A 22,567-nucleotide genomic window follows, 5' to 3' on the forward strand; every position below is an offset into this window, starting at 1 on the left:
ATTCTACAACAGTGGCATCATGTAATATTTGTCCTTTTGTGACTGGGATATTTCACTCAGCATAATGTTCTCCAGAGTCTTATCTTCTAACCTTCCATTCTTGATGTCCTCTAAGTACTGATCCCTCCTGGCCATGTATGTGAGACAGAGTTAAAAAATCCTTGTCTCTAAGGAGCAGCCTTGTTTCACTATCTTCGTGACAAACTTGTGTGTTCTCTTGGCAGTTCTTTGCCAAAGTAAGAATACTTAAAAGATTCCTAAGATGATAATTTTATAATTTTATTTTTCTTAAATGGGCATTTTTAAGAGTCTTATCCATTACTGATATTCTTCTCCCCCAATTTTTAATGATGCTGTCTTATATAGTGATTTTTCTGACGCTTATATTCTTAAGTTGTAAATTGATTTTCTGGGAGGGATCGTTCTGTTTTGTTGGGTTATTTTTCTTTACAACAGATATTTGAGCAATTTACATATATATTTGAGGATCATTTGTCCTGTATTATGTATTAAGGGGTAAGATAAAGAAGCGCTATTTGTATTAGAGTGCATAAAATACTTATCAGAGAGTACTCTAGTTTTATTCAGTAATCACAAGTGTGGGTATTACAATAAAATAATTTCTCCTATAAATTGCTATGTGTAGTTTAATTAACGTTTTGAATTTTTTTTTTTTTTACAAGAAAGGTGTATGTTAAAAAGGTCTGGGACATCTCTAGCTTCTGTGAGAGATCTTGACAAGTTTTCTGAGACCAGTTGATTGCTCTCTAAGTTTGGTTTGTGAACTACCATTATCAGTACATTAGAAACACTTTATTATAAAGTATATGAAAAATAATTGAATGTGCAGCATAGATTTTATTAGTGATGGGAGATGTGGTACAAATCAGCAACTAGAGCTTCTGATAGCCACTTACAAGAGATTACTTCTCTTGCCAGATCTTGAGAAGTTTAGCATGAAAGTAGGCCTGGCATTTTCTTTGCTGGTGTTAATGTTTTCCCTTTATTAATTTCCATTCCATCCCACTTTCAATGAGGTTAAGTGATACTAAGGAGTGTTTATGTGCTTAGAAAATGGAAGCTGTTCATATGTAAGGAGTCACTGTAGCTATTCAGGTTGGAAAAACATGGCTGTAGAAGTGTGCTTAAGATTAATTAATAAACTTGTTTTCTCCATGTACATCTATCTACCTTGTAAATGAAAACAGGAGAACTTGTTAATATTTGCAAAAATATTAATGACAATAAATGAGAACCAAGTAACATTATGAGTAGAAAATGAATGTTTGAAGTTAGGCATCAGGTTTCTTGAACATGGGTTGTGATGGTCAAGAAAGGCATGTGGTTGATCAGAAGCTGTTTGCTAGGTATCCATTTGGAATTAAAGGAGATCACAGGATAACATTGTAGTCATATTCAATGCCATGCAAGTGTATTCAGTAGCCAACTTAGTCATTACCTGGTTGCACTAAGACATTTTTCCGTCATTTATTTCTTATTATCCAGATCTAGCCCTCAAAAATATTCAATGTACAAATATGCATTATATTTATAATAATATGGCATTATTCAGAGCAAAAAATATTTGCTTGTTTTTAAAGCATATTATAAAGCATGGGGTATATTTACTGTGCTGTATTTAAAGAAAGAACAGGTAATTAATTCTATGTCTAGCAAGTAAGTGCTTTTATTTGTTTTTCCAAATCTATAACCATTTCAATCTATTTTTGCTAGCAGAATCCCAGGAGTTCTGGCAATGTAATTAATTCCAAATATTTGGATTCACTAGTTTATGTGAAAAAAGAGAACTTTGAAACTTGGTTGAATTTTTTTTCTGAGGAGGAATGTGGGAAGGGATTTAGTGCTTGTAGTCTAAGTAATTATCTGAGTACTGCTTTTCACATTAAATTTTACTATTCCCCCCCTCGGTTCTTTTTTTTTTTTTAGTTTCCATAGCAAGGCGTGTACAAGATCCATTAGCTGAACTAGTGAAAATTGAGCCGAAGCACATCGGTGTTGGAATGTATCAGGTAAAGCACTATGGAGCATTTAATGTATGAAGTTTGTCAAAAGAAGGAACAGTAGTCAAATCTAGCATTAAGTGTCAATGGGAGTAGATTGTTGTTTTCAAATGTTGTGCAACTGGTATGAAGGTAGTTTTTGTTGTTGTTGTGTGCCGTTGAGTTGCTTGTGACTCACAGTGACCCTATGTACAACAGCTCTGAATGCTGCTCTATCCTGAGCCAACCTCACCGTACTCTTTGGTTTGTTTGTAAGAGTGCAAGATCAAACATTTTGTCATTTCCTTGTATTTACGAAGTGTTGTTGCTCTTAATAGCTTAAGTACATGTATGTTTGCTTGTCTATCATCTATTCTTTTGGGTTAAAACATTGAATCAAACTTGTAATTTAATTTAGCAAGCCTTGTCCTTTTAACATTATTGTATTAAAATCAGAGGGGTCAGGTAGAGTGAAGCAGGGAAGTATTGGATCTTTGTATAAACCAATATGGGGTATTGATCTTCCAAGAAGACATCTTTGACATCTGCTTTGCCTCCTCTCCCCACCCAATTTTCCCATTCCTATAGTTAGTGTTGGTTTTTCCTCAGTGTAGATTAAAACTCTTCAGTTGCTGTCTTTGTGTACTAGTTATAATAGGAGCTTTTGGGGTTGTTTGTATCTTTGGGCAGCTGGAGACAGTATTAAATCTTGGCTGAGTCAAGTCCTGATTATAACAGAATGGTTGAGTAGTCTTCAGAAAGCTGAAGTCAGATTCTTCTTTTCTTTCATGAAACTGAAATCCTTCTTGGACCTGAAATAATTTAAGTCCTTCTTAAACATGAAATAAAATATTACCCTCTCTTTAGTTTTCATGAGATTTAAATGATAGTGCTTACACTTTCTCTTAAAAAATATTAGCTCATAAATCCATGGGGGAAAAAAATCCGTGACCGCCAGAATTTGGGAAAAAACTTCCAAAGCCTTACAGCTGTTTGCTTTTGTTTGACAGAAAAAGGAGCTACATCTTAGATGCTGTATTTTAACATACTTAGGGTTTTTACCTAGGATCACTTAGTGACAAGGCCCTGAGTAGTCTTATCTAGTACCAGCACTGGGAGTATTCCTCTTTATCTCGCTCTCCATATATATATATATATCTCATGTGTAGAAATGAGATATAGATTAGATAGATAGATAGATAGATAGATATCAGATTACACTAAGAGGCATCCAATCATTGGTAATCATTGAACACTTGCTGAAGGGATTGATCCAACTAAAACTAGATACAAATACCTCTAAAGAGTACAACTATGGCAATTGTGTGATATAGGCATATAGTTTAGAGAAATTATAATTAGTGTTGATCCGTGAGGAAGTTACAGAGTGCCCCATAGAGTACTGTAATAAAGAGGAGAGAGATAAAAATTATAAACCTGGACAGGCTAATAAATTTCCAGAAGTTTTGAAAAAATGTCAGGGCCACAGGACAACCCATATCGTGTGCACTGCCATCTGACCAGCTTTCCATCTTGGTGCACACCTGCTACATACCTGGCCTAGATCAGCTACAAGGAACTCTACTCCTTTTAGGCTTAGTTTCCATTGTTTATTTTCTGATTACCAGGATACTGCCAAATTTAACCCATGATTTCTAGACTGTGGTTGGAAACTTTATTGTACAATTGTGATCAAATGAATGATATTAGAGTATTGAACAAGAGTGAAGGAAGCCAAAAAGATTTGGTTTTTTTAATATTTATTTCCATTTTATTGTAGGTTTTTTTATCATACTAGTTTAAATACATTTCTTCACAGCTACTCTAGTACAGTTCTTTTGGAACTATTTCATTCATTCCTAGCATGTTACTGAAAGAATGAATCTAAAGAAACAATATTCCAAATGACCAACTTTTTTTTTTTTTTAAATCTTATTTTATTGTTTCTTTGTGTGTGTACAGTCAAATTGGATCTGACTGGTACAGGAGGAGATTGCCCCTCCTTCTCCAGCAGAGCATCTTATGGATTCGAATCACATACCTCTGAAATGACCAACTTTCAAATAAGTAGACAGGATAAAGGATATAGTTATTAGCTAATGATTATGGCTATTAAGCATGAACAGGACACATCACTTCCTCTACTACAGGAATTGATAGATTAGGGCTTTCAAATAATATGGGCAAACAAGAGTACAATAAATAAGGCTTCTGTAGTTCAAGCCTCCCATAGTCCTTTACGCCTCTGACATAGCAAGGCAAGAAATCTTTCCTGTAAACGAAATGAGATTATAATATTTCAGTCTAATTGAACTTTCACAGAAAGAAGTTCAAGACATATTAATATATACACACACAGTCTTGACTATGGTTGTATTAATTAATTATGTCTGGAAAGCTTACTACCCATCCAAGTCCAAAGGTGGAAGGACACATAAACTGGTATGGTGATTGGCAGGAGCAGACTGTAAAAACTTAGGCTTGTTGTGCTGGTGCAACCCTGAGGGAAATTATCTTCCACGGAGGCTGAGTAGAACAGTCCTGCTAGAGAAACCAGGGGAATCAGCACAGTCAAGGTAGGAAGAGATAGAAACATTCTTCTCTTCCACTTATACCTCACCCCACTGACTTTTTAAATCGTATTAGTATTGTTGTTTTTAACTATATGGTTTAGTGCTGCTCCTCTTCTTCTTTCTTCTTATTTTGATATGTCCTCCTGGCTGCCTGTGGAATCATATTAGGAATGCCATCAGTGACAGGATAGGCAGTTCCTAACTCTTCATTAGTCAATCATTGGTTGATGCTTCATATCTGAGCCGCTTCTTAGAGAATGGGCACAGCAGGAACTTCAGCAACACCCAAGAAGCCGAGCGGCTCCTCCGCCCTCTCACTCGGGTCCCCCGACTGTCGGGGGTGACAGGGGACAGGGATGTGCGCCGTGGCGTGCAGCACTTAGGCGAGCCAGCCGCAGGCTCCAAGCTGCATGGTCCGACAACTAGCGGCCTCACTTCTCTGCCATGTGTTTTCTTTTTGTGGGCACATTGTGAAAAATACAGTGAGTAACTGGATAGTTGAGCTCAGATGTTCTTCAAAATGTAATCCTCAACTGAAAAATGTGGAAATAAGAACGAAAATAACCAGGATTTTGAGGACATTTGAAATCTTCCATATTAATCTAATACAAGATTCAAATAGAAAGGATGGGGATATTATTATCACAGAGATAATAGCAGGAAATTTGAAAAGGCCTAGTGAGTATATAATAAAAGATAGACAAAAGACCTACACTCAGGTTCTTCTTACCAAGTTTCAGAATGCCAGAAATAGAACCTTCAGAGAGCAAATAGAGTTTATCTACATAGAATCAGATTGACATCACTTCCATTATTTGGAAAAATGAATGATAGAAGATAAATGAAGTAGTTGTGACTACAGTTATATTGAATTCACTATTGCATATTCAAGCAGTTACATGTGAGAGAAGGAAAAAACCCAAAAACTATTTTGGATCTGTATGATTCACCTTTCTTTTTTTAAATTTCTTTGAAAGAAATTGTTAGGAGAGAATAAGTGCCTAAAACATGAGGAAGATGCCCGAAGAAGGAAGATGACATACTGTAAAATGTTACATTAGGAAACAATACAGTGGTAGGCCTAAAATGCACTGCACACACACTCTCTCACACACACACATACATGCACACACATACCCTCAGAGTAACGTGAATAGTTAAGTCTCATTGTTTTTGCTACATAATGTTAATCTTTAAATAGATCGTCATGACATTATCATGTCAACTTAGGAGGATGGAGGAAAAAGATAGGATAAAATAGGATTCTTGGCTTTATCAAGAAGAAGATTCTGATGTTCATTAATTCTAGCATTAATTAACTTTTGTTTGGAAGAACTTCTGGTACATGGATGAAATAGAAAGTAATACCGATATTGATAGCAGACAAAATAGAATGCAAAATGCGTTAGCAAGGGAGCTTTGGTGGCCTAGTGGCAAGATGCTGCACTGCGGTCCCAGAGGTATGCAATTCAAACCCACCAGATGCTCTGCTGGAGAAGGAGGAGGCGATCTCCTCCTGTACCCATCAGATCTGATTTGATGGTACACATAAAAGATAATAAAATAAATAAAATTTTAAAAAAAGAAAAACTAAAAAAAAAATGGATTTTTAAAAAATGTGTTAGCAGGCCATATGGGCTTATTTTATAGTGACATTTACAATCTCTCAAGATATAACTGTCTGAACATTCTGTGTTACCTAATACCCATGCCTGTACTCAGAAAATATAAAAATTCAAAGAAGAGGCAACTTTGCTTTTTTTTGTACAAGTATTTAATGGAACCTAGTGTTGTTGGCCTAGAGGTAAGTAGTTGCACTGGCAACCCACCAGCACACAGTTCAAATGTGCAAGCTGCTATGTGGAAAAAAGATGCGCAATTCCCCATGCTAGTAACTTTTCTGGAAAACCCACTGGAAGGTCAGCTGTGGGTCATTTCCAACTGAAAGATATGAAACAACAAAGTATGTTAACAGGAAGCTCTGATGGCTTAGTAGTAAGAAGCAAGTGATTCCATTCCACCGGCTAGCTACTCCACAAGAGAAGAATGGCCATTCTCCTGTCATGAGATTTACTGTCTCTGAAAATCCACTGCAGAGTCAGTCAGCTAAGAGTCATTTCTGACTCAACAACACAAAACAACAACAACCTATTAACCCATTTTAAAAAGCATTTTGTTAAAAGTACATGCCATAAAATTCACCACTTAAAGTATTTCAAATAGCAAGGTTTGTTTTTAGTTTGTTGTTTATTATGTCCCTAAGTTTCTGAAAACGTTGTTGCTGTTGTTAAATGCCATCGAGTCATAGGTGACTCATAGTGACCCTATGAACGAAAGACCTGAACACTTGTATAATTTTCATCATTTCTGCAAGTTCATAGGGTTTCTGGAGGCAAGCTATTTGCTTCCAAGTTTGTTTTGATCGGGGAGCTCCACCAAACACTGTCCACCATGGGTAACTATTCTCACATTTGACACATCAGTGTCACAGTGTTCAGCATCACAGCAACCACAAGTTACCTCTTTACAGCAAGTGGACAGAGCAGTGCTACACCACTTAGATGAATGTTTGACCCAAAACAGTTAAAACAAGGACAGAGTGAAAACATTACCATAATCTAATTTTTCATCTCCTGGAAAAGTAACCCTGTATTAGCAGTCACTCCTTATCCTTCCTACTCCCATTCTAGGCCCTAGAAATCTACTAATCCACTTGCTTTCTATGAATTTGCCTATTCTGGGTATATCATTTGAAAAGAATCAGATGTTTTCTGGTCTTTTTTGACCCGTATTTTCACTTACTGTTTTCATTGTTCATCTATCAGTACTCTAAATGAGTTTTCATTGTTCCCCCCACCCCACCCCCCGGTCATGACATTGTTTTATTGGATTTTTTGTTTGTCTTTTTTTTTTTAAGTGCTAAACCTTGAGAATATATTATTTTACTGTTTTAAAACTTTTACACTTAGGGGATTTCCACATCATTTTTTACTGGTTTGTATACAATAATTTGTTTACATTCTGTTTCATTCATTGACATTGTTTTTTCTACAATCTTTCATTTACATTGTTTCAACAGTCATATATAATTAATGAATATTGATCTATGACTATTATTATTCCTCTTTTTCAAGTCTCCATTCAATCTTGGCTATTCTTTCACTTCTCCCCCTCAACCTTCACTACATTCTTCTAGTTATTTCCCCCTTTTCTGCCTCCTTTCCCCTTTCCCTTTTCAGACATTTATATACATCTTAATAGTTATCCTTCTATTTTTAGGATAATCATCTTATGCAGTACTATTGTTATGATGAGACAGAGTTAATTCACTCAATATAATACTCTCTAAACTTTCCCATGTTATGTAGTATTTTGTGAAATAATTATTCCTTATTGTTGTATAATATTCCATTGTGTGAACATAGTTGTATATATCTCTGTTCATGTCTCAGTTTTAATTTCCTTGGGATATATTCCTATCAGTTCAATAACTGGGCCAAATGGAATTTTTGTGTTCAATTTTGTTTTAGGAAACACTGAACCATCTTCCAGACTAGTTACAGTATTTTACAGGTCCACCTGCAGTGCATGAGAGTTCCTAACTCTCCACATCCTCTCCAAGATTTATTGCTTGCAGTGCTGTTAAATTTTGCTACTGCCACTTGGGTGAGATGGTACCTCATTGTTGTTTTGATTTGCATCTGTCTGCTTGTCAATATTTTTGAGCATTTCTTCATGTGTCTGTTGGCCATCTGAATGTCTTCTTTCTTTTGTTCTTTCCATCTATCTATCTATCTATCTATCTATCATCTATCTATCTATCATCTATCTATCTATCATCATCTATCTATCTATTATCTGGTGTGTGTACCGTCAAATCAGATCTGACTGGTACAGGAGGAGATTGCCCCTCCTTCTCCAGCAAAGCTTCTGGTGGACTTGAGCCATGCACCTCTGGGATTGCAGTGCAGGTTCTTGCAACTAGGCCACCAGAGCTCCCTTGAATGTATTCTTTGTGAAAAGCCTTTCCAATACCTTTTACTCATTTTGTTATTGGATTATCAGTCTTTTTCTTATAGAGGACCTGTAGGATTCTGTAAACTTTCATTGTGAGACTACTTGTCTGAGATGGTATTGCCTAAGTTTGAGGGTTCCCCCCAGTCTGTAAGTTTTCTTTCCCCCTATTAGAAAAAGGTTTTGATGCATGCAGAGGCTTAATTTTTAGTAGATCTCATTCATCTATTTTATCCTTTCCTAGCTGTGCATTTCTGGCTGTATTTGAAAGCCTATTTATGCCATAGACAAGGCTTCTTACTTTCATCCATTTTGTCTTTTATTATCCTTATAGTTTGGGGCTTTACCCCTAGGGCTCTAATCCACTTTCTGTTGATTTTTGTGTATGATGTGATATGTGAATCCTCTTTCAGTTTTCTGCAAGTTTGCCAGCACCATTTGTTAAAGAGGTTGACATTTCTTCATTTAATAGATTTTGCTTCCTTGCCAAATACCATACATAGGTGGGTTCATTTCTGTGTTCTTGATTCTGTTCCATTGGTCTGTGTGTCTTTCATTGTACCAGCACTACACTGTTTTGGTTACTATGGCTATGCAGTGGGTTTTGAGATCAGTGAGTATTATGCATTCCACTTCATTTTTATTTTTTAGAAGAACTATAGTTATTCTAGGTTTCTTTTCTTTCCAAATATCCTGCCAATTGCCTTTTCTATATTTTAAAAAATGAATTTGGTATCTGTATTGGAGTTACGTTGAATATGTCGACTGTTTTTGGTAGGATTATTGTTTTCACTAACCTATCCATAAACAGGGAATATTTTTCCATTTATTTAAATCTCCCATTATTTCTTGTAGTGTTCCACATTTTTCCATATAAAGGTCTTTTGTGTATCTGGTTAGGTTTATTCTCAAGTAGGTTATCTCGTGACTGGCTATTATAAATGGTATTGCTTTCTTAATTTCCTTTTCTGTGTTTTCTTTGTTGGTCTAGAGAAATTCCACTGCTATTTATAAATTTATCTTATAATCTGCCACTCTGCTAAATTAATCTAATAGGTCTTAACAGGTTTTTTCTTCTTCTTGAGTTGAAGGAGATTTTAATGACAAATGCAATTGCCCTTGATATAATATTTTTTAAATGCACCTAAGTTGCTAATATAAAAATAAACCAGTTTATGCTTTAAAATTATAACTACGTTCAGAGTTGAATAAGAATGTCAGAAGAAGAAATGATGCCTTTTCATTTGTGGTGTTGGAGAAGAGTGCTGAATATCCCATGGAATGCCGAAAGAATCAAATATAACTTGAAGAAAGCACAGCTAGAGTGCTCCTTGGGGGCAAAGATGATAAAGCTTCATTTTACATATTTCAGGAATGTTGCTAGTCTTGGAGAGGGACATCATGCTTGGAAACATGGAGGGGTGGGTGAATGAGAGGAAGACCCTCAACCAGATGGGTTGACATAGTGACTGCTACTATGGGATCTAGTGTGTCAGAAGATTTGAAGACGGAGAGGGTTCAGATCTGTTGTTCATTGGTTTACTATGGGTTGTACTCCACAGCACCTAACAACAGCAACACTTTAAAAATATAGATACATGTTTACATTTAGAGAAAAATTCCAGCAGGTTGCTTATATTTTTCTATTTGATTAGTATGAATAGTGAGTTTTTTTTTTTTTACTTTTTTAAACTTGGAGGGCTAATAGCTTAATGGTAAACAGCTATGCTGCTAACTAAAAGGTGTTTGGTTCTAATCTACCAGCTGCTTCCATTGGAGAGAAGTGGGCAGTCTCCCATCTGATTTACTGTCTCTGAAAAGCCACTGGAGGGTCAGCTATGGGTCAGTTTCCTACTGAGTGGTACTCAATAACAATAAGAACTATAACTGTGTAAAAGGAAAATTTATTATTAAATACATATCTGTACCCATATTCCTGCCAATGGACTACTTAATCTTAATTCTTACTATATTAAGTTTTTTCATATAATCGGAGTGAGATTAAATTTCTTGTTTGTTGGGAACTCTTAGGTATTTTATGCCTAGATTTAATAATTATTTCATTCTGATGTAAGATATTAATAAATGAATAAATATTGGTTACAAAAAAAGAGAAGAAGAAATTTATTCAAAGCAAGAATGTTAAATGAAATAATGAAGACCACAGTATTACTGTTTGAATAGAAACTAAAATACTTTCGGTGTAAAATAGCTAAAATCATCAAATCTTCTCTTAGAAAATGGAGAGAGCTGATTTTAAAAACACATACTTGCCATTATTTCTGGAGAGAGAGAAGCCGCCAGTGTGGTCAAATGACAACATATCCCTAAGTGACCCCTAAAGACTTCCTTGCTGGAAAGTGGGTTTGGTGTTCCTCCCAAGAAAACAGTGTGGGGTGAGAGCAGGATGAGGCAGTGTTGGCTGTGCTCAGCTCTGTGGGATGTGGGGATTGGTGGTTTAGTCTGGTCTTGTTATATCCCAAGAACCCAACTGAAGTCAGTTGGATTTATTTGCTATTTCTTTCTTCCTGGGACCAAGTTTAAGATCATTTCATGCAGATGAACAACTCTAGTTAGTAATGAGCATGGCCAGTGTAGCAGGATTGATTTAGAGTAGCCCTCTTTGCTCCTTTTGTAGATCTTTTTTGAATATTTGATGAAGTTAGAGAATGAAATGATTGTCCAACTGAGCTTTTACAGCCATTCAGGGAGTTTTCTGTATGCAGGCCATCTTTCATCCTCATTACTACGGATAATGAGGCGTGAATATAAAAGAAAGACCATCTTCCCAGCTGAAATTTTTTTTTAGTGTAACCTCAGAGGTGGGAATTGATACTTTATTTCCCCACTCTCTCTGTTTAAGCAGATCTCCTTTATTTATTTAAAAACACCTGGTAAAGTTACTTTATTAAAAATGTTTATGGTGATTTTTTTGTTTACAGTAATATTTATATGTAATTTTAATTTGTCTCTATATAGTAAGGTTCTTCATCTGTTCTAGAATGTTTACCCAGGTCCCTTAAGTCATTTGAGTCCCTAAATTATTTGCTGTCGTGAGTGTGAAAAAGAGTCTTCCCCGCAGAGGCCCTCACTTAGAGGATTTGTGCCTGGATTTTCTTTCCCCTGTGCTGAAGTATGCAAGCTGCGGTGACCCAGAGGGAAAGGAGATGGGCTCCAAAGGCAGACAGTTTGAACCCACCAGGGACTCGCAGGGCGGTCATTCTCCTCCCCTGCAATTTACTGCCTCAGAAAACCTGCAAAAAGGATACTGTGAGTCAGTTCTGACTTCTGGCACAGAAAAGCAGCACTACTAAAGCAGTTTTGAAATAAAGAAGAGTGAAATATAGAGGAAACATCATGCAAAAATTTTTCATGCCAAAATGTTTTCAGTCTTGTCACTCAAAGTCCTAGTGTGCTGGCTGTGCCAGAATCTGTAGTATACATAATATTATAAATGAAATACATAGACTGAGCTTTCTAATTAATCTATTTAATTCTTAATTGAAAAGAAATTATTTAATAATAAATAATTGACCAGCATTATGAACCAAAGTAATAATTGTTGTTGTTGTTGTTATGTGCCATTGAGTTGCCCGTAGTAATTCATAGTGACCTTATGTACAGTAGTTCCTAACCTTGCTGCATTCTGAGTCAGTCTCATCATCTCCAACAGACCTAATCCTATTTCTGCAGTCACTGAGTCAATCTGTCTCATCCTGGGTCTTCCTCTCCTGCTCTGTCCCTCTGTCCTTCCAAGCATGATGTCCTTCTCCAAGGACTGGTCCTTCTCGGTCACACCCTGAAGTATGTGAGATGGAGCTTCAGAATACTTGCCTCCAGGAAGGAGCTTGGTTTCACCCTCTCCAGGACTCACCTGTTTGTTCTTCTGTTCAACATTTTTCTCCAGCACCACAACTCAAAGGCATCAATTCTTCTTCTGTCATCCTTAGTTATTGTCCAGCTCTCTGATGCATAGCAAGTAATTACAAAGACCATGGTCTATATCAGGCACACCTGAGTCTCCAGAATGACATCATTGCTCTTTAGTAGTCTACAAGGTCAGGGGACAGAAGGCTTTCCCAAAGCAATTACTCTCTTGATTTCCTGTCTGCTGGTGCTTATAGTGTCAATTGTGAACCAAGCTAGCTGAAGTTGTTAACAATCTGAATCTCTTCTCCATCTGTCTTGAAGCTGCCAATTGGCCCAGTGGTGAGAATCTTTGTTTTCTAAATGTTGATCTTCAGTCCATATTAAAGACTACACGCCTTGACCTCCTCAGTTTCAGCAAGCAGGGTTTTTGCGTCCCCTGAGGAATGCAAAGAACACAGAGAAGCCAAAGCAAAAGGAAGAAATAAACAAGTTAAAGAGCCGAACAGAAGATTTCAAGGGCAGCTTTGAAAGACAAAGCATAGTCTTATAATGAAATATAAAAAGAGCTGGAGTTGGAAAATCAAAAGGGAGTAACTTGCTTGGTATTTCTTAAACTGATGGAATAGAAGAACAAGTTTAAGTAAGTCTTGAGTTGCAATACTTAAGGATGCTGAAGGTGAGATGTTGAATGACCCAGGAATCATCAAAAGATGGGAGTACAAAGAAGCACTGTCTCAAAAAGAATTGGCTGACACAGAAGAAACATGAAAACCTGAATCACATAAAACAACATATGATCAAGAGGCAATGGTGATGAAGGAGGAAGTTTAAGCATCTCTCTAGGAATTGGCAAAACACAAGGTCCCAGGAATTGCTCTAATACCAATTGACATGTATCAGCAAACAGATGCTGCCCTGGAGGTACTTACCACGTTATGCTGGGAAAAGATCTGTATTTATTCCCATTCCAAAAAAAGCTGACCCAACAGAGTGTGGAAATTATTGAACAGTATCACTAATATTACACACAAGCAAGATCCTGCTGAAGATTATAAAAAAAAACTGGATCAGTCCATTAGCAGAGAACTGCCAGATGTGCAAACTGGGTTTAGAAAAGACCATGACTAGGAACTTCATAGACAACGTTAGGTGGATCTTGGCTGAAAGTAAGCTGAGAGTACCAGAGGAATATCTGTCTGTGTTTCATTGACTATGCAAATACATTTGACTATGTGAGTCACAACAATCTTGAGAAGAATGAGAATCCCAGAACATTTACTTGTGCTCATGTGAAACCTGGACTTGGACCAGAAAGTAGTAATCAGAACAGAGCAGTGAAATATTGCATGATTGAGGATGAGGAAAAATGTGCATAAAGGATGAATCCCGTTTCCATACCTTTTCAATCTATATACAGAACAGATCATTTGGGAGACTGGGCTCTATGAGGAGGAATGTGGCATGAGAATTGGAGGAAAACTCATTAACCAACTACCTGTGATAAGCTGATGACATAACCTTGTTTGTTGAAAAGTAACAATTCGCTATTTTTAATTATGATTTGTTGTTGTTGTTATGTGCTGTCGAGTCATTTGCGACTCATAGCGACCCTATGTACAACAGCCCTAAACCCTGCTCTATCCTGTGCCAATCGCACTGTCTCTGACACAGCCATCCCGATTACCCCAGTCACTGAATCAATCCACCTCATATAGGGTCTTCCCCTCTTGTGCCGTCCCTCCACCCTCCCAAGCACGATGTCCCTCTCCAAGGACCTGTCCCTCCTTGCAACATGCCCAAAGTATGTCAGACGAAGCCCCAGAATTCTTGCCTCCAAGGAGTAGCCTGGTTTAACGCTCTCCAGGATGAATCTGTTTGTTTTCTTGGCAGTCCATGGTACATTCAATACTCTTCTCCAGCACCACAGCTCAAAGACATCAATTCTCCTTCTGTCCTCCCTAGTCATTGTCCAACTCTCTGATGCATAACAAGTGATTGCAAAAACCATGGCCTGTATCAGGCGGACCTTAGTCTCCAGAGAGACACTGTTGCTCTTGAGTACTTTATAGAGGTCCCTAACAGCAGACTTTCCCATCGCGATATGTTTTGATTTCCTGACTGCTGGTGCCAAGAGTGTTGACTGTGGAGCCGAGCAAACTGAAGCTGTGAACAATCTCAATCTCTTTGCCATCCATCCTGATGCTACCAATTGGTCCAGTGGTGAGAATCTTTGTCTTCTTGACATTGAGTCTCAGTCCATACTGAAGGCTGCAGTCCTTGACCCTCTGCAGCAAGTGCAGGAGGTCCTCCACGGTTTCAGCGAGCAGGGTTGTGTCATCTCCATAATGCAGATTGTTAATAGATCTTCCACCAATCCTGATGCCACAGTTCTCCTCATAGAGCCCAACCTCCTGGATAATCTGCTCTTCATACAGGTTGAAAAGGTATGGAGACAGGACACATCCCTGGCGTACGCCCTTCCCAATTTTGAACCATGCAGTGTTACCCTGCTCTGTTCTGTTCTGACGACTGCCCCCTGGTCCAAGTATAGGTTTTGCATTAGCATGATCAAGTGTTCTGGGATTCCCATTCTTCTCAGAGTCAGACACAGTTTGTTATGATCCACACATTGTCTCTGAATCACCTACCTCCAGTACCCCAGTCACTGAGTCAGTCCATCCGGAGTCTTCCTCTACTGTGCAGTCCCTCCGCCCTTCCAAGCATGATGTTCCTCTCCAAGGACTGGTCCCTCCTGGCTACATGCTTAAAGTATGTCAGACAGAGCTTCAGAATCCTTGCCTCCAAGGATCAGCCTGGTTTCACCCTCTCCAGAACAAACCTGTTGTTCTCTTAGCAGTTCATGATATATCCAACACCACAACTCAAAGGCATCAATTCTTCTTCTGTTATCCTTAGTCATTGTCCAGCTTTCTGATGCATATAGCACATAGTATAAGCTATCATGACTTAAATTTATTTTCATAATAATCTTTAAAATTTTTATCAAGATCTCAATTTTGTTCTCACTGTCTTTAGTTTACTGCATTGCTAAACTAGATCCCAATTTTTCATCCAACATTTTTTTCCCTTCTAATCCATGATTTGAAAAATATTTCAAGCAAATCTGTTGTCAAGGACCATTTTAAGTGCTAGAGCAAGGATGTAAATTTAAATACTAAGGTATACCTGACTGTAAGCTATGGTATTTTCAATTTTTTCATATGCATGAAAGTTGGACAATGAATACTAAAGAAGGAGAAGTTCCTTTGAATTGCGGTGGTGGTGAAGAGTATTGAATGTACTATTGACTGCCAAAAAACCAAATAAACCTGCATTGCAAGAAGTGCAGCCACAATACTCCTTACAGGCAAGGTGAGACATTTCCATGCAAAAGTCAGCCATGCTGTCAGGATGTGCTCATTACTATAAATTAATATCATGTTGGAAAAGATGGAGGGTCGGAGGAGAGGAAGATCCTCAAGCAATATATTGACATTGTAACTGAAACAGTGAGTACAGTATAGATTGGGAGGATGGCATAATATCAGGCAAGGTTTCAATCTCTTGTAAATAGGATCCCGATAACTCGGGATCAACTCAAAGGCCTTAACAACAAAGGTGAAGAATTTATAAAGATATTTTTTGAATCGGGAAGTACAAAATTCAGTCATTCTATTTCCAGCTTCATTTCTGTCACCAAGCCCGTTTTTTCCAACCACTGTTCCTTCTTAATTATTACCTACTTCTTCGTTCTGGTCACCATTTATCATTAAAGAATCCTGATTGCATGTTCAGTCAATTTCAGACTGCAGAATTTGGGAAAAATTCTCAATTTCTTCCTCTTTGGCTCTAGATGTAGGAGCATATGTTTGAATAATAGTCATGTTAACGGGGACTTCCTTCTATGGATATGGATATTATCCTATCACTAACCACACTATATTTCAGGCTATAACTTGAAATTGACATTTTTACTACAAATGAAACGCCATTCTTCCTCAATTTTTCATTCTCTGCATAATATACCATATGATTATCTGATTCAAAGTGGCCAAAGCTGGTGCATCTCATCTCACTAGTGCCTAGTACATCAATATTCTTGCTTTCCATTTCATTTTTAACAATTTCCAGTTTTCCAACATTCTAGCTATGTACATTTCATTTTCCAATTTTTAAATGATGTTTGTTATTGATTTTCCTCATTGCAACTGACTTCCAATCTGGGATCTACCACTACACTACTATAACAACTATTCTCTTTTTTTAAGTGTTCGTAGGGTTTTCCGAAGCCTTTTATTTAGAATGTAGGTGGCCCATCTTGCTGAGCACATTATTCGAGAAGCTGGACTCTATGAGGAGGAGTGTGGCATCAGGATTGGAGGGAGACTCACCAATAACCTGCATTATGCAGACAACACAACCATGCTTGCTATACGTGAGGAGGGCTTGAAGCACTTGTTGCAGAAGATCAAGGAATTCAGACTTCAGTGTGGATTGCATCTCAATGTCAGGAAAATGAAGATTTTTACCCCTGTACCTAGAGGCAGCATCATGATGGATGGGGAGGAGATTGAAACTGCCACCAGCTTCATCTTGCTTGGATCCACAATTAACACCCTTGGTACAATAGTCAGAAAATAAGGACATTCATTGCACTGGGAAAATCTGCAGTTAGGGACCTTTCTAAATTCTTGAGATGTACTGATAACACTTTAGGATTAAGGTGCATCTGACTGAGGTCATAGTCTTTCTGTTTACTAATTATGCATCTGAGAGCTGGACGGTGGATAAGGATGACAGAGAAGAATTGATGTTTTTGAGCTGTGGTGTTGGAGAAGAACACTGAACATCCCACAGACAGGCCAAGAGAATGTATAGATATGTCTTGGAGATTGTGCAGCTGGAGTGCTCTTTGGCGGCAAGAATGATGAGGCTTCACCTCACTTACTTTAGACATGTTGCTAGGAGGAGCTATTCCTTGGAGAGACCCATGGTGTTGGGAAGGCTAAAGGAAAGGAAGACCCTCAACCAGGTGGATTGACAAGGTAACTGCTGCCATGGGCTTTTGTGTGTCGGGAAGTGTGAGTATGGTGCAGGATAGAAGAGGGTCCAGATATTTTGTTCATAGGGTTGCAGTGAGTCGTGTTTGACTCAATAACACTGAACAACATTAACAACAATGTTGAGGTGTACTCCATACTGAGGCTATAGTCTCTGATCTTTAGTTATTGCTTCAAGTTGTCTTTGCTTTGCACAAACATGATTATGTCATCTGCGTAACTCAGGCTGCTGAAAAGTCTTCCCAGTTCTCATGCCACATTTTTCTTCATTTGGTCTCTTGCTATTGATAACCATTAGGTCGGAACTGATCCATAGCTGACCCTCCAGTGGGTTTGCAGAGAAACCAAACCGCATGAGTGGGAATTTGCCCATCTTTCTCCTGCGGAGCAATTGGTAGATTTAAACTGTGTAACTTTTATTTGGCAGTGCAGATAATTTGTCCAGCATGCAAATTGAACTGTTGTTGTTAAGTGCCATTGAGTCAAGCACAACTCTTAGCAACCTTACGAATAACAGGTCTGAACCTTGTCCTATCCTGTGCCACCCTCATTATCTCTGACACATTTGAGCCCATTGTTGCAATCACTGTCAATCCATCTCGTTGAGGGTTTTCTTCTCTTTCACTGACTCTCCACCTTTCCAAGCATTATATTCTTCTCCAAGAAATATGCCTAACATGCATATGTGAGAGGAAGCTTTGCCATTTTTGTCTCCAAGCAGCATTGTTACTGTACTGTCAAGATACATCTGTTCTTTTGGCAGTCCATGGGATATGCAATACTCTTCTTCTCCAACACCCTAGCCCAAAGGCATTAAATCGTCTATAATTCTTATTCAGTTTCCTAACTTTCTGAAGTGCACTACGTGATGGAAAATATGGCCTGAATCAGATGCACCTTCTTTCTCAAACTGACTTGTTGTTCGCAGTGGTTTTGAGAGGCCCCTGAAAGCAGAGTTGGCCAATGCAATACATCTTCTGATCTAACTACTGGTACCAGGGATATTGATTGTGAATCCCAGAAAGATGAAATAATTGACAGTTTCAGTCTTTTCTACATCTATGATGCTGCTGCTGCTTATTGGTCCAGGGGTGAGGATTTTTGTCTTCTTAATGTTGAGATGCAGTCCATATTGAAGGCTGTAGTCTTTGATCTTCTGCAGCAAGCATTTCAAATTATCCTGATGTTTGACAAGCAGGATTGTGCCATCTGCATAACAAAAGTTGTTGATGAGTCTTTCTCCAATTCTAATGCCACAGTGTTACATATTTTTCCTTTTTTTATACCATGAAGTGTCCCCTTGTCCCTTGTTCTGTTGTAACGACTGCTTCTTGATCATGCACATGTTAAAACTGGCACAATTAGGTCTGGAATTTTCATTCTTTTCCGTTTTATCCATACTTTGTTATGGTACATGCAGTTCTATGTCTTTGTGTAGTCAAGCATCTCTTTGGTATTCTCTGGTTTCGGTTAAGATCCATTTGACATTAACAGTGATATTTCTTGTATGCTGTTTCTGTCCCCTTCTTGAACTTCTGGCAGTTTACTATTTCTGCTCCAGATATTGTTATCTTCATCAATGTTTTACTTTTATGTGATGTTAATGGTATTGTTCAGTATTTTACTGTTGTTCAGCAGATTGGATCACCTTTTCCTGGAATGGAAAAAAATAGGGACCTCTTGTAATTGACTTGGCAGATAGCTGTCTTCCATATTTCTTAACGTAGATGCATGTGCATGGTTGCATCTGCTTATTGAAACACCTCAGTTATTTTGTCAATTCCTAGGGCTTTATTTTGTGCCAATGCCTTCAGAGAAGCTTGGACATTGTCCTTTAATACCATTGGTACTTAATCATATACTTTCTGAAGTGGTTTGTTATCAACAAATTAATTTTTGTGTAATGATTCTGCATATTCCTTCAATTTTATCTTCTGAAGTTTTCTACATTAAGAAAAGTTTTTCCCTAGAATAATTCAGAATTGTAATTCAAGGCCTGAATTGTTCTTCATTTCTTTCAGCTTGAGAAATGCTGAGCATGCTCTTGCTATTTGGTTTCCTAGCTCTACTTTGTTACAAGTTTAATTTTAATATTTTGCTTTGTTTTCTCCAGCTGCCCTTTTAAATCTATTCTCCTCCCTTGCTTCATAATTTATTTGCTTTAGTTTTTCTTTATTTAAGAGTAAGTTTCAGAGTTTTTTCTGACATCTCTTTTGATGTTTTCATTTTTTCACTGGTTTTTTGTTTTTTTAATTTTTAATTTTTTTTTACAGAGGTTTTGGATTTCCATTCATTCATTGCCGCAATTTTCTCCCTTCCCACCCCTCCCCACCAGCTTGCTTCCCCCCCCGAAGAGAGAAAAAAAAAAAGAAAAAAATTCCTTCATTAGTATGCAATTCCCACGTCCCTTCCCCCCCACCCCCACCCTAGTACACTTCTCTAAGCAACCTTAATTCTGGATTCCTGTGCTAACCATAATACTCAATCATATATCACTTCTAATCTGTTCTTTCCCTCATCTGTTTTTTTTAATGACTTTTATTTCTTTATTTATGATGTCCTTGGTATCTTCATATAACTTCTCTTAGGTCATTAGTGTTTATTGCATAAAGTCTATTGATGAATAAGATTTTCAGTCCAGGTTGTATAAACTCAAGGTCTTTGGGTTCTTGTGGGTGTGTTTTAATTTATTTCCCCTTCAGTTTAGACTTGCATATGAGCAACTGATGATCTATCCCATAGTAGACTCCTCCCTCTCAGGTGAGGTCCATGTGTGTGGTTGTCATTTCTGTGTCTTGTGTGTTGGTTTTTTTTTATTAACAGTTAAGATTTATTGAGCTGTATCTTAGTACAGACGCTTGGGCATGTCCATGGTGCTCTTGATGTACAAAACCCAAACATTCTGCCAATTCTTCTTTAGCAGTGAAACCAGAAAGTTGACAGCCAGGTGGATATTGTACACAAGTTCATCATCTGATTATAAAAAATTATCTCATTTGATCTACTAAGGCACTGTTTTCTTTTTTGTTTTGAAATTTTGCATTTCAGTCAGCAGATATTATTTGTGTATCCTGATTACATGGTCGATTGATTGAAACTGCAAAAGTTGTAGAAATTGTCAATTTCTTTATTTTTGTCTTTAGAAGTTTTTCTGTATATTTGAATAATATTCTCTTTAACTTGTCTGAATATTATTCTATCACTGACAATCTTGTATTTTATGGCAGATCCTGAAATATTCTTTTTAAAGGTGAATGTGAGGTTATTTCTTGGTTTGTCAGTAGACCATATGATTTTCTGATATAAAATGGTCATTACCAGTCCATTTCAGCTACTAATACCTTACATATCTGTCTTTATGCATTCCATTTCTTTTATTGGTTAAAACCTCCAGTTTCCTTACATTTCTATTTTGTACATTCCAGTTCTGATTATTAATGGATGTTGTTACCTATTTATCTTCACTTTTAATCTGACACCATCAACAAATAAATGTTCTTCTTTAGCTGAAAACTTTATTCTATCCAAGTCTTTATAGAGAACAAACAGATCTGGCTTGGAGAGGTTGAAGCCAGGTTTCTCCTTGGAGGCTAGGAGTTTGAAGTTCCATCTCACATACTTTGGGCACATGGCCAAAAGGGACCAATCCTTAGAGAAGAACATCATGGTCAAAAGTGTGGAGGGACAGCGTAGGAGAAGAAGACCCTGCATGAGATGGATTAACACAGTAAGTGGTGTCATGACGGTAGATATGTCGGAGTCAGTGAGACTGGCTCAGGATAAAATGAACTTCAGAGCTGTTGTACATAGGGTTGCTGTGAGTCGCAGGGAAGTCGACGGCACATAACGACAACAACAGCATATGTTGAGGAGGTGGCAGCTCTTCCCTAGTCATATTTTGAGTGCTTTTCATCCTGTGAGGCTCCTTAGTCACTGTATCAGATAATGTTCCTCTTCATTTATAAAGTTTTGAGGGCCCGTGATTTTAGTAGTGAATGGCCACTTCTGCTTCTTAGTTTGACTTAGTCTTGAAACAACTAAATCTGTCCACAGATGACCATCAGTTGCTGAAATATCAATGGCATAGCTTCCAGCATCAACCAAAATATGACAAACTTAACAGATGAGTGAATTCAGTTTCATCTTACATATGTCAGTTTTTCTTCTGTGAACTATAGCGATAAAATAGCAATTGTTTTACCCCCAAAATAATTTTAGAGAGGTGTGACCTAAGACACTTTCAGACTGTTATATGTCTCGTGTTCTTTTACAGAGCAGAGTAGATGTTTCAGGAATTTTAGTATAATGATTGTACTGTAGCATCCCTTCTGTATTATTTTTACTGCAACCTCTTCTCTCCTCATAAATGATCGAAGTTGAAATCTGTGATTAAGTTGAGGGGATTGTGAAAATTCCTAGCCTCGTCCTGTTATCAGAGATTTCATTTTATTTGGTATGGCTATAAGCCAGACCATGCCCATGTGGAACTTAAAAAAAAAAATGCAATTCTGCAGGTAAATCTACTATATCCTTAGGTTTAAGAACCAGTACTACTCACAGTGTGCTATCCAAGTCAGCAGCATCGAGATGATCTTAAATTACATTTCTTGAACTTCATCCCAGAACTACAGAATCAGAAGTTCTAGGGCCTAGGGCTCTGTAATCTGTGTGTTTAAAGATAACATTTGAGAAGCACTTATTTCATGCTTCTGAAGCTTCAGTTAAAATTTTCTTAAAATGTAAATCTGGAAGTCATTTATCTGGGTAGGGTCTTGAGATTCTTGGTTTTTCTAAAGCTTTTAGGTGATGATGCTGGTCTGAAGATCACATTTTGAGTAGCAAGGACCCTACTCAAAGCTCCTTGGACATCACCTTAGACTTGTTGGGTCACAGTCTGTTTTTATCAGTGTTTCAAAGTCTTTACAATGCAAGTATTATTGATAGAGGAGGAAACAAGGACATGCCAAAATTTTTTTTCTATAATTATATTTTATTAATTTTCATAAACATTTACAGAGATTTTGGGTTTCCATTCATTCATTGTTGCACT

At 37.5% G+C, this 22,567-nt stretch overlaps 2 protein-coding genes across 2 annotated transcripts in view; one reads left to right on the top strand and one right to left on the bottom strand.

Moving 5' to 3' along the window:
• SRBD1 (S1 RNA binding domain 1) overlaps positions 1–22,567 on the top strand; it is a 324,250-nt gene that overhangs the window by 204,390 nt on the left and 97,293 nt on the right. Inside the window, exon 15 of the mRNA XM_006882310.1 lies at positions 1,948–2,030. Coding sequence (XP_006882372.1) covers positions 1,948–2,030 — 83 coding nt within the window. The remainder of the gene's footprint in view (positions 1–1,947; positions 2,031–22,567) is intronic.
• LOC102849009 (phosphatidylinositol N-acetylglucosaminyltransferase subunit Y-like) lies at positions 4,381–4,596 on the bottom strand. The gene has a single exon (XM_006882309.1). The coding sequence runs from the start codon at positions 4,594–4,596 to the stop codon at positions 4,381–4,383; it is 216 nt and encodes a 71-aa protein (XP_006882371.1).

The sequence above is a fragment of the Elephantulus edwardii genome, unplaced genomic scaffold (assembly GCF_000299155.1).
Source record: "Elephantulus edwardii isolate Elephantulus edwardi_28Jun2011 unplaced genomic scaffold, EleEdw1.0 scaffold00019, whole genome shotgun sequence".
Classification (NCBI taxonomy): Eukaryota; Metazoa; Chordata; class Mammalia; order Macroscelidea; family Macroscelididae; genus Elephantulus; species Elephantulus edwardii.

Bases quoted from the DNA above. Each gene is read 5' to 3' on its own strand.
- LOC102849009 (XM_006882309.1), bottom strand. From the start codon at position 4,596: ATGTTTCTATCTCTTCCTACCTTGACTGTGCTGATTCCCCTGGTTTCT.